We start from the raw sequence: 14220 nt of genomic DNA, 5'->3' as shown, positions 1-14220 counted from the left end.
ATATGAAATTTATATTTGAGCATAGTTGGCAGTAATCCATTATTCTGAGTCTCTACTTTTGTCAAGAAGTGAATTGTACCAATTAACACATGTAGATGTTCTTCCCAGCAGTAGAATTATTCCTTGTATAATTCTATTTCATCATTTCTGGTAAATGCAAGGCTTTTTCAAGTTAGAAATGAAAGGACAGCCCCTATTCTCTTCTTTGGCAACACTTTCTTTCCAAGGCCAAACCCTCTCACCATTCTGCTGACGCCTGCCCTCCTCCGTCTCCTGGGACCTGGCTTCATCAATCACCCAGCTCCCCGCCTGTCTTCAGTACCCCCCGCTATAATTGCTCTTTCAGTATCTCCCCTTGAATCACCACAAGAAAATGTGTGTAAGTGGGACAAGTCCTTAAGAAGCGAACATCTGTGCATGGCGGACATTCAGTATTGGAGATTCAATTAATCAGGCATTCACTGAATACTACTTTGTTCAAGTCTGATGTGAAATGCATTCAGAAATAAACTTGGCATTAGAAGCTGCTGCCCAAATTTTGCCCTCTCCTAGCATTGGCATGTTGACTGCAGTGGTCAGAAATGCAACAATGGGGACAGACATTTGAGTATGTGGTTGTTTATATCTCCCCCACCTGACTACCAGGTCAGTGGAGCCTGTCTTTGCATCTGCCTGTTCATGCTGTATTGCCAGCTCTGGGCCTGGAATGTAGAAGATATTCAATAATTTTTCTTGAACAAACGACTCTCTAATGAAAACTAAATACATTTGTTACAGTTATCCACCATGGGCCTTGTAGTACTGACACAAATGGGCAGGTCCTCCTCAATCAATACAGTCTCATCAACCCTGTGAGGTAGGGCTTGTGTCAGTCCTTTCCAAATGAGCTCCCTGCAGGTCAGAGCAGGTGAGGTCTCACTCCAAAGCCTGCGCTCTTGCCAGTGAAGCACCTTCTCTGTCCTGTCCCAGGCTCTATGCTTCTCCACACCTTATTAACCTCTGTCTGCACCTCCCTGAGCCCTGTATATCATTTTCTCCTGAGGGCCTATGTTCCTTTGTTTCTGCTAATGACCACCCTCCACACCCTGAGCAGCTCACCTGCTCTCTGAGCCTGCCCCAGACTTAGAGGGCTGCCTGAATTCCCTTTGTCCACTTCTCTGTCTCTATCCTTTAGTGCGCCCTTCAGAATCCTTTTTCCCTCTGTCCCTTTGTCCTATTTACTTGGGGTCACACATGAACAGATCCTGACCTACTAAACCATAGCTGCCTCAGTCATGGCTTACCCTCCCCTGTGGGCCACATGCTACACCCATGGCTGGTGTTAGGTAAATGTCAAATGAATAAATGAATGAATGGCCAAGCTGAAATCTGGCTGCATGGACAGGGGAATCCATGGTGGCAGGGGACCATGAACTCATGGCAAGGGGCTCTGGACATGATTGACCTGAAAGCAGGGTCCATACTGCTCTGGGAGGAGCTCACATTTCAACTCTGCTTCTTTGCCAGCTGTTTGGCCTTATGCAAGCCACCTAACCTCTCTGAGCCTTGGTTACCTTCTCTTGGTTATCCTCCCTCGTAAAGGAGGCATAATACTACCTCCTTTCAAAGTTGTTGTAAGGATTATAGAGAATATACTTAAAAAAAAACTGGCAAGCTTATAAAAGGTGTCTGATGAGTGGTAACTAATTCTTTTTTTGTGGAATATGATTAGTTATTGTTTGTGGCTGGGGAAGTTTTTGTGGAGAGTTCAAAGAAAGTTCTAAGTAGCAGAATTTGTTTTTTTCAACTTAATATCTGTCAGAATTACAGTGAACTTATCATGGGACTCACTAACATGGCCTCACATGAAGATCAGTTGTTTAAGAGCAGGGGCTACCAAACTGCTCCCACAAGGACATATCCCATGGATGCTGCTCACACTGATGCTCACAGTGAAACACCTGCCAGCCCACGGCAGCCAGGGCACAGATGCAGAAAGCTGTAGAGGCTAACCTGGGAGGGACAATCCAGAAAAAGTTCCTAGGGCCAGTGTAGACCTATGTCAATCCTAATTCTGGAAGCAGGCAAGGTAGGAGCAAAGAACTCAGGGCTCTGCCATCATATATTCAGGAACCAGATTGTTACTAGTAAGCCACGTATAAGAGGCTTCAGCAGTACTCCAGTCCTGCTGGAGGACCTGGGAGGTGGGAGGGCCTGGAGCCTTCAGCAGACCGTGGTAGCCACAGCCCCCAGTGTGACCCAGGCCAGCCCTAGGTCTGTGTGGAGAGCCAGAATGGCTCAGAAGTCAGGTCACAGTAACTGGTGGAACCCATGGAAGTGTAAAAGGGTGGAGGAAAGGACAGGAAAGGATATAATGTGGCCTTGATACCAGAAGAGGTGGGTGCCATTAACAGAATCAGGAGGGCCTCAGCCCTCCAAGATCCCTTCTCCTCTCAGGTTCTCCGTCTCAGTGGGTAGCACAGCCACTTATAAACCAAAATCCTGGAGTCTCTCCAGATTCCCCTCTGACCCTGGCCTCCCACGGCTCAGCCGCTTTCAAGTCCTGCCTGCTTCCCTCTTGACTCCAAGCCACTCTGTCCGCACTGCCACTGTCCTGGTTCATATTTCTGTTTTCCTCCCAACTCACTGCTCAGTCTCCTGTCCAGTCTCCCGACTCACATCTCCCCGTCTGTCCACCATTCACCTGCTGCCAAAGTTCTCTCTCCCCAAACTAATCTGGCCACATTCACCTTTGGCTTGGAACCATTTGGCAACTCCTTGTTACAGTCCAGACCATCCCCTCAGCATGGCTGGCAGGACCTCATGATCTGTCCAACCTCTGTGCTCTTCCTCACAAGCTTCAACTCAACCACCCTAATTGCCTGCGGAAGGCCCTGTATTGGCAGCTTCTTGGCATACCCTTCATTCCACCTAGAACCCTGGCTGGCTCCCTGTCCTGTCTCTGACTCCACTCCAGAACCCATATTCTGGACTCCCTCCTGGGCTGGCCTCAGCTGTGTTCCCCACTCCCCCTTCTTATTGCTGTGAATGAATGAATGAATGAATGAGAGAAAGAAATTGAATGATGAAGGAATGAATACAATTTGGCAGGGGAGACATGATGCTCTGGTTCTAGGGATGTTGAGTTTGAGTTGGTAAGGCCCCTAGGTGGGGGTTCAAGCTGCACTGGAAAGGTGAGCCTGAAGCTTGGGTAGGGTCTCTTAAGAAACTCTAGGCTCTCTGCTCACAAATGAGCCAGTTCCCCTCAGGAGGTCAAATGACCAGCAAGCGGCTCAATGTTACCAAACCAGCTTCATCAACCCAGAGAGCCTCCGAGCTAGAAGGACATGATAAGGACATGGTCTGGTCTGAGTCTTTTTTTTTTGATAGGGGTGGAAACCAAGGCTCAGAGAGAGGAGAGGTCAGCTCAACAGCTTGTTAGAGGCAGTGCTAGGATCCTCGTGACTCTAACAGCCTCAACTCCTTCTGCCCTCCCCTGTGGCCTCCTGTTGGTGCCACTCATCTCTGACCCCCCCCCCCCAGGAGTGCGTTATCAATGAGGGTGAAGAAGGCGCTGAAAGAACCTAAGCACAACTATGCACAGCCTAACTCTTCCTTTCCTACAACACAGCCTCTCATGGACCCAAATGAGAACAGATCCATTGAATGTCATGCACTCAGCAAACAGGACGGGCCCTATGGCCCCATCAGCAGCCACATGTTTTTACCCTGTTTTGTACCTTGTCCCCATCTAGTCTCCAGCCCTAGAACAGATCAGGAGCAGCTGATTAGAATCTACGAGATCCTAACAGGAAAAATAAGAACATGGACACACTGACTCAGGAAAAAGCAGCAAATGGTGTGATTATAGGGTCAGGACCAATAACCATTCACACCGGAGTGGGCGAAGACTCTCCTGCACACACACACACACACACACACACACACAACACGAGTCCTGCCAGTGACATCCACATTACGTTCCAGTACATTTTGCTTATTGGTGATCTGCAAGCATTTAGACATCTCATGAGTATTTTCACTGACAGTGATTAAGATTGTTAAATCTCTGGCAGTGTAAGAAGTAAGCCATCTGCTATCAAGAGGAGGAAGTATCCTTAAGGATTCTGGCTAACAAAGGGTCTCCATCATAACAAGGCAGGGAAGGGGACTGGCATTTATGGTTGGCCACGGCAGACCAGGCACACAGTCTAACACATCTCATTTTCACACTCATCACCCCACACCCAGCAGGCATTCAATCACAGAGGTTGAACTCATGCATGACGGAATGGACTGAGTGTTTTCAGCCTCATTTTAGATATCACAAAAACGAGGCCCAAAGATTAGAATTGCCTACCCATGATCACACGGTGGTAGCTGGCAGCCTGAGCTCCTCCTCCCTACGAGGGCTATTGCCACAACCTGCATCCACCTGGCAGGAGGGAAACCATGCGCTTCCTGGAGAGGAGACATGAAGTTCACAGTTTGGCCACCCTTGCGTCAGCACCACAAGCACTAACTGAGAGCTTGCTCTCTTTGCCTCCCTGGACCAGGAGCACTGCATCTTTGCACGTAATGTTTCACGTCACTTATGCTTTCTTTGATTCACAGGAATGAATTCAGAGCATGGACGGACATCAAGCCTGTGAAACCGATAAAAGCCAGGCCCCAGTACAAGCCCCCAGATGATAAGATGGCTCATGAGACCAGCTACAGTGCCCAGTTCAAAGGGGAAGCCAATAAGCCGACACCAGCTGACAATAAGGTCATCGATCGCAGAAGAATACGCAGCCTCTACAGCGAACCTTTCAAGGAACCCCCAAAGGTGAGACAGATCTTGTGAAGAACCTTTCAGCCCAACCTAGAACCAAGGGGTTAACTGCAGCAAAGTGTGAGGGCCACTCAGGGGTCTGTCCGGCCTGCCTGGCCAGCCCCCCAGGGCTCCCCAGAAAATCCCTCCTCTTCTTGGAAGCTCAAGAGGACCAAGGGGCTTCTTAGTAGGAACCTTTGCTAAATTCACAGGGAATGTTAAAAAGGAACAGTGCCTAAAATAAAACAGCTCCAAGACTGGCAGGTGTTCAGAGAACTAGCTTCTGGTTTTGAGAACACCCCCCCCCGCCCCGCCCCGCCCCAACAAGTGGCAGAGAACCTCGCCTGAGCTCTCAGTTTCTCTTCTTAAAGTAATTGCTTTTGCCCCTGTAGGGCTGGCCCTGGAGGCATCTCGCTGGCTTCCTTCCCACCCTGCCCCTGCCACATTCTCAGCTCCAATCCATGGATGCATCCTTGCTCCCTTTTCTCCTTTCCTCCATAAATACTGTGCATCATCGGTTCCCAGTCTGCAGCAGCACACCTGTCACATCAGCTGCAAGATGCCTTCCGGGTAATTTGTTACGATAATAAACAGTTTGTAAGTGATTTACATTTCTAAGTAACTTCCAAGGGATTCAGGGATTTCCACATAATAACACTACTTTGCCTTATTCGCATCCCAGTCCACACTCCTGAGGGGGAGAACCCAGTTGGAGACTCAGCTGGAAGCAGGAATCATAAATGCCACAGCTGCTTCTGTGAAGCCCAGCCACAGGGAATTGTGCAAATAGCTACTTTTTATCTATAAGAGCAGGGGAAGTGTGAGATCCTTTCCTTTGCTCTTGTCGGAAAGTCTTGCACTGGAGTAGTTTGCTATTTGTCCCAGGACTGACTCACAGGTAAAATAGGTCACCAACCCAATTTGCCTGGACTCTTCCACTTGTAGCTCTGTTCCATGGAGGCCCTTGGTCCCCGGGGCAAACCAGGATGACTGGTCATGTTATGTACAGGTCAGAGGTGACTGAAAAGCCCTGGATCTCATTGAGTGAGTGCCTAGCCTGTGAGGGCCAACATCATCTCTGTCCATCCTCCACAAATAAGATGGGGCCTAGGACATAGTCTCCACACAAATGAAGACCGGAGGGGAGGAAGGAGGGAAGTTTGGAGAAAGTGAACCCAGAGATAGAGGGTATATGGAGGGAACCATACCCAGTGGCCCCAGAGTTCTCGGGAAAGAGAGGGCCAGGCCATCTCCTGGGAGTGGCGGGCAGTGCGGAAGGCCTCGCTGAGATGAGTCGGCCTGGCCCATTTCTCCACACGAGCTCACCTTCCTGGAGACAGAAAAGGAGGAAAGACCAGCTTATATGGTGGTGACGGCTTCCCCCTTCAAATCTTAGCATCTTCTATCCACACAGGTTTGTTTCTTATTAATACCTGTCCGTCATGGGTGGCCACAGCCCCACGCCTCACCGCCTCTGCGGTCTGGGCCTCTCATGGCTGAGGAGAGCAGAACAGTTTCCACTGGAGGTGACCCCTATCCCTTCTGCTCACATTTCATTGACTAAAGCAAATCCTAGGCCTGCCCGAGTGGAACAGACTGATGCGGTATACTCTTCCCACAGGGAGGGGCAGCAGCTACAGCAAAAGAGTAACCTCATCCGCCACAGTGGTGACAGCCCCAGGCCGGGGAGCCAACGTGGCCGGGGAGCGTGTGGCCAAAATAACTCAGCAGCCGGTCCAGGCGGGAGCGGCCAGATGACCCGTGTCCCTGAACGTACTTTCTACGCAGCGCTCCCTCAATGTCAAGTGGCATCGTTACAGTTCCCATTTAGCTAATCATGTCTTCTCTCTAACTTCTCTCTCCCATTCCCTCCCTCTTTTTGTGTTTCCGTACTTGCGGTCTGTCTGTCCGTCTCTCCGAGCAGGTGGAAAAACCTAGCGTTCAGAGTTCCAAACCAAAAAAGACCTCAGCGAGCCATAAGCCCCCGAGGAAGGCCAAAGACAAGCAGGTGGTGTCGGGCCGGGCCTCCAAGAAAAAGAGCGCAGAGGGCCCCAGCGCCACCCAACCCGACGACAAGGAGCAAAGTAAAGAGATGAACAATAAACTGGCTGAGGCTAAAGAGTAAATTTCACTGCACTTTCCTTTTATTCTTCTCCCCCCCCCCCCTTTTTTTTTAAACCAACCAACCAACAAAAAAGGCCACAAAATTGCTTAGAGGCTTCTCCTCTGCCTTGGTCCTGAGTGTTCCAGGAGCTCTTGGGTTTGGTTTCATAGACGGAGCACATGCCTCGTCCTCCAAATCTAGACTGGCCGGGCTAAGTGCGGCACGGGCGTCCATGCCGCGGGGGCCCCCTGGAACACCAGGAACCCCAGGAAGCGTTGTTCACTGGTTGTGCCTCCCACAGCAGGTGGGACTGCTCGCTGGCTGGTGAGGGAGGCAGGTGGGCCTTAGTGCAGAGGCGCTTCCTCGTGGCTGGAAGAGTCCCAGTGGCACCTGGGCATGCCCGTAGGGGGCCCTCCTCTTCTCCCCCACCCTAGGTCTGTGTCAGTGATCCATTCTGAACCTTAGGTAAATGCGTTCTTTTCCAAAAATCAAAGGGTTATCACGAGCTAGAGAAGCTCGCCTTCGGGGCTTCGGTGATTGACAACATTTGTGGAAATATCAAGAAAGCAAAAAACCTTGGCCTTAATGTCCATAAAGTGAATTGTGTCTGTTAAGTTTAAGTGATTTTTTTTTTCTAGGCTTTTCTGTTAGAAACGTGGGACTGCGTTTAGTTTCCTGTCAGTGGGCTTTACGTTGTACTCTAAGTCCTAGATATGCCCCTGGTGACTAAAGGCAGGCCAGGGTGAGAAGGTTAGGTGTTTGAAGTACGTTTTAGATATAATGGGAAGATGAAAACAACGAGGAGATTGTTCTCTGTTTACCCTCAGCCCATCCAGTGCTACCAATTTTGCAGAGCAACTGGTTACAAATGACTGAGGCAGAGAAAGTTCAGGGGGTAGGGGTAGTGTATTTAGAATGTGGCTTCCTTGCTTCTGAGAAACACAAGGTGGGAAGTAGACGTAGTAACAAGTGTGGCGATGTTCACTCTCCCTCCCTGAGCTGTGTTTGCTCTGTTCCTTGGAGAGGACAGAGGATTCTGGGCTTCAGGTTAGTGGAGGAGTCTGTGGCTTAGCTAAAGATTAGGAGAGTTCCCTACTAAGTGATTAGCAAGAATTTTTGACCTCACTGATGAATATGAAGCAGCTCTCCCTGTATCGTGTTTCGCGTGTCTGTGTGGCCAGCGCCCCCTGGGGTGGCAAGTGGCACCTTAGTTGTGCTAGCGTTGTGTTGTAGGCATTAGTCAGAGAGTTGTAAAAAGACCCCTAGTGCTCACAAGGGAACCCAAAATACCTACCAGAAAAATTGCATTTGCAAACCTTGTGACATGTCCATTGCTCGGTATGCTTTGTTACTCCTGTGCTTTAAGTCCTTACCGTTGCCAACACCGTGACGTGGCTGGGCTGTCGTCCAGTGCCACGCCTCTGCTGTGGAAGGACATTGGTGGTGAGCAGGGTCCCAGAGCTCCTCACCGCAGCAATCCCTCTCAGTCCTCGTGGTGTGGAGGACGCAGGGCCTCCACCAGGCATCTCCTGTTCTGACCATTCAAGCAGCAAAGTCTCTGTTTATACCATTCTGTTGGTCACCTTGGGGCTGATTGAGAAGTCTTTTGCAGATTCATTGAGTGTGTGCTTTGTGGGCCACATCTGTTAAGAGAACAAGACTCCTGGAAATGAGGTGCTCAGTCAGGCCCACTGTCATCTTCCTTTCTATCTCAGGGTGTGGAACTGAGATGAAGCTTCACAGCAGTTGGAAAATATTAGGGATTTTCAGTGTTTGTGCATCATGAATTTTGATGCCTGTCTGGAAATGACCAGAGCAGATCTGAGTACTGATCCTAGCTATTTGCTAGCTAACCTTAACATTAACCAGAGAGCTCTGTCAACATGATCTTAACTTTACCCAGATAATTTGCCAATGTATGTTCATTCCCTCAAGGTGTGGCGTTAGTCAGGCATGTTCATGTTAGCCACAATCTGGATTTCTCCGTAGAACAGTCATATATGCTTTGCAGATCAAGTAAATCAAACCTTCCGATGCCCAGAGGAATAGTGGTTCCACCTTTGAGTACTGATTGCCTGTGTGCCAGACGCCGTGCTAGACATGCTGGGTACTATACATAAATCTGTCCCCACAGCAGCACAACCAGAAGAATACATACGACTTGATCTCTGTGTCTGAGTCAAGTCTGTTTGCCCAAATTGTAGCTTCCCACCTCCTTGCAGCCCCAGGCACTGAATTTCCAACCCTGGTCCCCTTGCAGCTTCAGATGTGACCTAATGTCTTTCCAACCCTTCAGGCTCCCCGTCTTTTTAACTCCCGCAACTGAGAAAACTCTGATTTGTAGTCCACTTTGACTCTTGAATGTGTCACTTCATGGCAAGAAACTTCTGTTTACAAATAAAACTCAGCCAGTCTCATTCTGTATCCCAAACATACTGATCGAAACTGATTCTGGTTTCACAAAATAGTGTTTCGGTTTTGCCTTTCTGAAGATGACCAAGCTTCCAATGCCTGTCTGTCCCTTTCCGTAATCTCCCTACCGATTCCTGAGCTCCCCTGGCAAGAGAGCGAGGCCTGAAGCTTTCCTATTGTCTGCTTCGCTTGCCTGCAAAAATAATCCCTAAGGCTGTGTGTTGGCTCCCCCAAGTGTTTCGTTATCTGCTGGTGCTTCCAACCGGTCCGTTCTACCTTTGCCTCTCCAAGGCAGACAGGAAGTGTCTAATTACGATTTTGTGGCCTGGATTTTGTTGCATACCACAGATTGTCTATGTAATGTGTAGCGCACACCTCTCTTGGTGCTAATTCATTCCTGCTGTTAGTAAGAAAATGACGACAAATATTCATGTATAGCCAATTGATTGTGACGTGCTTGTGGTCTGTGCTTGCTCAGAAACAAACAAACAAACAAACAAACAGTTTTTTTTTTCCAATTATAAATAAATGCTAAAGACGAACACCACTTTCTTGATCTTATTTCCTTGGTAAGGCCCAGCTGAGTAGGTGAAGGAATCAACCTTTGCCATTTGAGCCACTCTCCACGAGATGAGCTGTACCCTACAGTTTTTCTGGGGTTCTCCATAATGCAGCTTGACTCTTTTAGATTGCCTCTCAGATACTAATTGCAAGCAGTCAGAGCTAAGTGTTGGGAAAGGCGAAGATGGACCGAGAGACCCACTGGCCAACAAGGTAGTGTAACGTTTTGATCCCATGTTGCTGGGGATGAGTGACTGCCTGCGCCCAGCACTGCGTCGCCACGCTGGGAGGCCGGGCCCTCATTCTCCACCCCCTTCCCCGTCAACCTGCGGGACTGCGGGTTTCCTCTGATCACTGTGAAGTTTCCACCCTCTAGGGGCTGGCTCACTGTGTGGGTTATGGGGGCAACTGTCTTGTGTGTGGCTAACACCGGGGAGTGGAAACAGCCAGAAGGAAAGTCCAAGTAGGTAACAACAGACCAGGTAGCTGGTTGCTCATATGAGGGACAGGTTTCTTCCTACCAGGCATGGGGAATCAGAAGGCTTCACTGGGGAGGGAACCTTGGAGGATGGGTGGTTTGTGGGTGTGCAGGGCACATGGGGCAGCCCTACAGGCAGGAGAGCAGATGTGGGAGGGGGCCTCAGAGCTAGGGCCAGGTTTGACCACTTGGATATCCTTCTACTAAAGTGGGAGACAACAAGTTATATACTTGCGGTATGGGACCCCTCTTCCTCTTACTAACATATGTTGATTGAATACCTAATGTGTGCTGGGCACCAGGGAACCAGGATGATTGAGAACCCACCTCTGGTCACTGTGGGGCATGAAGGAGGAGCCTGTTCTAGCTGGTTCCATGGATCAGGGACAACTTCAGTGGATGAGCAGGTGGTGACCAGGTGAACAGAGTCTGGGGTGGCCAAGGCGTGCCAGACAAAAGGAGCTGCAAGAGCATATGTGTGGAGGGGCCCAACACCAGGTGAGCTCAGGTGCTGGGGGAGCAGCTCACTCAGGGAGGGTCGAGGCAAGGGCCAGAAAGTGCAGAGACCGTCAGGGAGAGTGGCACGTGAACGGGGATCTCCATTCCATACATGCAGACCGCACCCCCCCACCTTTGCATGCTCTCCGCCATCATGCTTCCTGCCCTTACCCACAGAGCGGACAACAACCGTGGGTCCTCTCTTGCTTTAGGCTAGGAGCTCTGGGCTGGGACTTTTATTCTATTACCGGCCCCCAATTTCTGGGTTTTGGGGAGAAGCCATGGTGGGAATCAATCAAGGGTCGTATATTTGAAAACCCACAATATATTTGTTTTCCAGATGAACAGGAAGCATTCCACCCACCTGCTTCTGTACAAGGCAGAGAACACAAAATTGTATTTAATAAATAAAACATACATAAAGGTACATTATTCAGGTCTTTTGTGATCAGTTAAGAGTTGTTTTGGTCAAAACCAGGGATCGAGAGAGGTAGAAAGACAGGAGAAAAACAAGAGGTAGAAATAGAGACAGAGAGGGGGAAAGACCCACAGAAAGACACACATCTGAGGACACTGATAATAAGCTGAGAGAAGGTGAGATGTACTCAGAATCAGGGAGGGGGCATGGACCCAGCAGCAGAGGAGGCAGGAAGCTGGAGAGGCTTCATCTGTGTGCCCCGGGATCAAGGCTTCACCCAGAGCCTCAGCCTCTCCGAGTGCCCCAAGCCCGGGAGGCAAATCTATAACCCATTACTGGTGTCACCTCTCCAAACAGCTAACCAAATTAAAACCAGCCCTCTAGTTTTAAAATAGGTCATTATTACTAAGTTAGTTATAAGTATATTGTAATTCTTCCTTACAGTTTGTGTGTTCTTAGGAAATCCTTCCCTCAGTTTTTGTTTGTTTTGGTTTGGTTTTTTGCACTAGGGTTTAAAACTGTATAACCTGCTTCTCCTAGATCTGGGGAGTGTCAAGGCCCACTTCACAAAGGTTAGCAACTCCCTTAATGTGTCAACGTGGTTTCAAGATCCTTTTCCTGCTAAAATGTCTCAAAGCAGTTGACATTTTCAGGACCACAGATACAAGTTTCTTTCAGCTCATAGCCTGTGGACCATCCACGGTTACAGCAGGACCCTACCCCAGCTCCACCTGAGGCCCCAGAGAGGAGAGACCACTGTCTCAAAGGGATGGAACCTTTCTTAGGCTCCACTTTTACAGAGGCAGGCACATAGCCCAAACCTCCTCCATCCCACTGCCATTTGATGCCCAGATCCTCAGAATACCTAGACCATCCCAGAATACCTATAATAGTAGAACCAGCATCATTACACACCTTATTATGTGAACAGGTTCACATGGGCAGTGCAGTTAGGCATTAACAAGGTTCTCGGATGGCATCATTGCCAGCTGTGTAACCCTGTGTCCTTCCCTAAGTACTGTCAGCCCTGGTGTTCTCCTCTGAAAATGGGGACACTGACCCCGCCTCAGAGGTGAGGACTGCGGGTAGAAAGACATGATGTCTATAGGGAACCCACGACAAACACTAGATGAAGATCATTTCAGGCCCTCCTCCTTCTTTTTACAGTCCTCAACAGGTCCGAGTTCACTGTCTCTGACGGAGAGTTAGCTTTAGGTAATCTCAGATAATCCCAGAGGCTGACTGAGGCACACACTCCACTGGAGAAGAAGGCTTTCAAAGAATTCTAGCTACTGAATCACCTTGTGTCCATGGACCTATCAATTACATTTTAACAATTTACATTTATTTATTGACTGCCCACAAAGCATTTCTCTCTGTGCCATTCTAGTAACCCCTCCTAGTGTGGACAAGGAGGGGAAGCTCAGAGAGGAGGGGCATCTGCGTGGAGCCTGAGTCTTCTGCTCCTCGGCCTGCACTGCTTCCCTCCCTCACCTGAGGGAGGCTGGGGCTGGCCTGAAGTCCCAGCCTTCAGACATCAGAATCATCAGCCTTCAGACAAGTTGGATTCTTTTTTTTTTTTTTTTAATTTATTTATTTATGATAGTCACAGAGAGAGAGAGAGAGGCAGAGACACAGGTGGAGGGAGAAGCAGGCTCCATGCACCGGGAGCCTGACGTGGGATTCGATCCCGGGTCTCCAGGATCGCGCCCTGGGCCAAAGGCAGGTGCCAAACCGCTGCGCCACCCAGGGATCCCGACAAGTTGGATTCTTAACTAAAGCTGCACCCACACCCCACAGGGCCTTGGTCTAGTCAGGACACTGCAAGCCCTCCAGTAGGCTTACCTAAGATCTTCTTTAAATCTTGGGACCCCGATGCAAATGGGGAGAGTTAAGAATTCCATCAGGTCTCTACACACAACTGACTCAAACATCCTGCCTGAGCCGACCAACTGTCTCAGCCAGATATACAGGTTTTCTCCTTTGGCTACTAAATTAACTGGTCAGGTAACTAGAACACATGGTTATTGGACACAGAATGATCTAACAAATTTTTCATTCATAAGAAATCTACTTGGTACTGGAGATACCGAGAGAAAACTGACGTCCATTTCCTGAGGCATTGGATCAGAGACCACCATTTTGTGCTGCTTCCTTCAAACAGTAGAACCGAGCTTACCTCTTTGTCCTTTGTCCTCATACAAATGGTCCTCAATTGCTTGTTGACTTGACATTGTCTATGACGATCTCAACTCAGACATCTTATCCGGGGCCAAGGGAGCTTCAGATGCTGGGGTAAATAAATTCTTGCCGCTGCTGCTGGTTTAAGCTGCCAGAGGGATCTTTAGAACATGCAAATCTGACCATGTCACACTCTGCCTTCAACCACCCATGGGCTCCTTCGGCCCGCAGAAGTTTACTGTCCCCTCAGTGCGCCATGCTGCTTCTCACCTCCATGCCTTCCCCCACGCCGCCCCGCCTGCTCCGATTGCCCTCCTCCTGCTTCTCCACCTGGCTAACTCATCCTTCGGGACTCCGCTCAGGAGACAGCTCCAGGAAGCCTTTCCCGCACCTCCCAGGCTGGGTAAGATGCTCCCTGTGTGTGTCTTCATCACAGAACTCACCACATAAACTTCCACCTGCTCGTGTGTGTGTGTGTGTGTGTGTGTGTGTGTGTGTTCCCCACCCTCCCTCCAACTAGACTGTGCTCCCCCAGGGCCAGAACCAGCTCCTTCTGCTCACGTTTGTAGCCCTAGCTGCTGGCCCGATGCCTACCTCAGAGAATGTCTTCTAAATTGTTTGTTGAATGAATAATGAGTGAGTGAGTGAATGATGAGATGCACCATCTGCCTCCATATTCATCACGGCGCCTCCACAAGGCTTTATTCTACCTAATAACTGCCTCTGCTCACACTAAAGAGGTGGTTTCAAGAGAGGTCACGGCATAGATCACAGAG

The 14220-nt window shown here is 49.4% G+C and overlaps 1 protein-coding gene across 1 annotated transcript in view; it reads left to right on the top strand.

The window, feature by feature from the left end:
* Positions 1 to 14220, top strand: part of MAP6 (microtubule associated protein 6) — a 69223-nt gene that overhangs the window by 43029 nt on the left and 11974 nt on the right. The window contains exons 2-3 of the mRNA XM_041729583.1: positions 4594 to 4807; positions 6717 to 6913. Coding sequence (XP_041585517.1) covers positions 4594 to 4807; positions 6717 to 6913 — 411 coding nt within the window. The remainder of the gene's footprint in view (positions 1 to 4593; positions 4808 to 6716; positions 6914 to 14220) is intronic.

The sequence above is a fragment of the Vulpes lagopus genome, chromosome 15 (genome assembly GCF_018345385.1).
Source record: "Vulpes lagopus strain Blue_001 chromosome 15, ASM1834538v1, whole genome shotgun sequence".
Classification (NCBI taxonomy): domain Eukaryota; kingdom Metazoa; phylum Chordata; class Mammalia; order Carnivora; family Canidae; genus Vulpes; species Vulpes lagopus.
The sequence above is the reverse complement of the archived record's forward strand: the minus strand, read 5'-3'. Positions and strand labels throughout refer to the sequence as shown.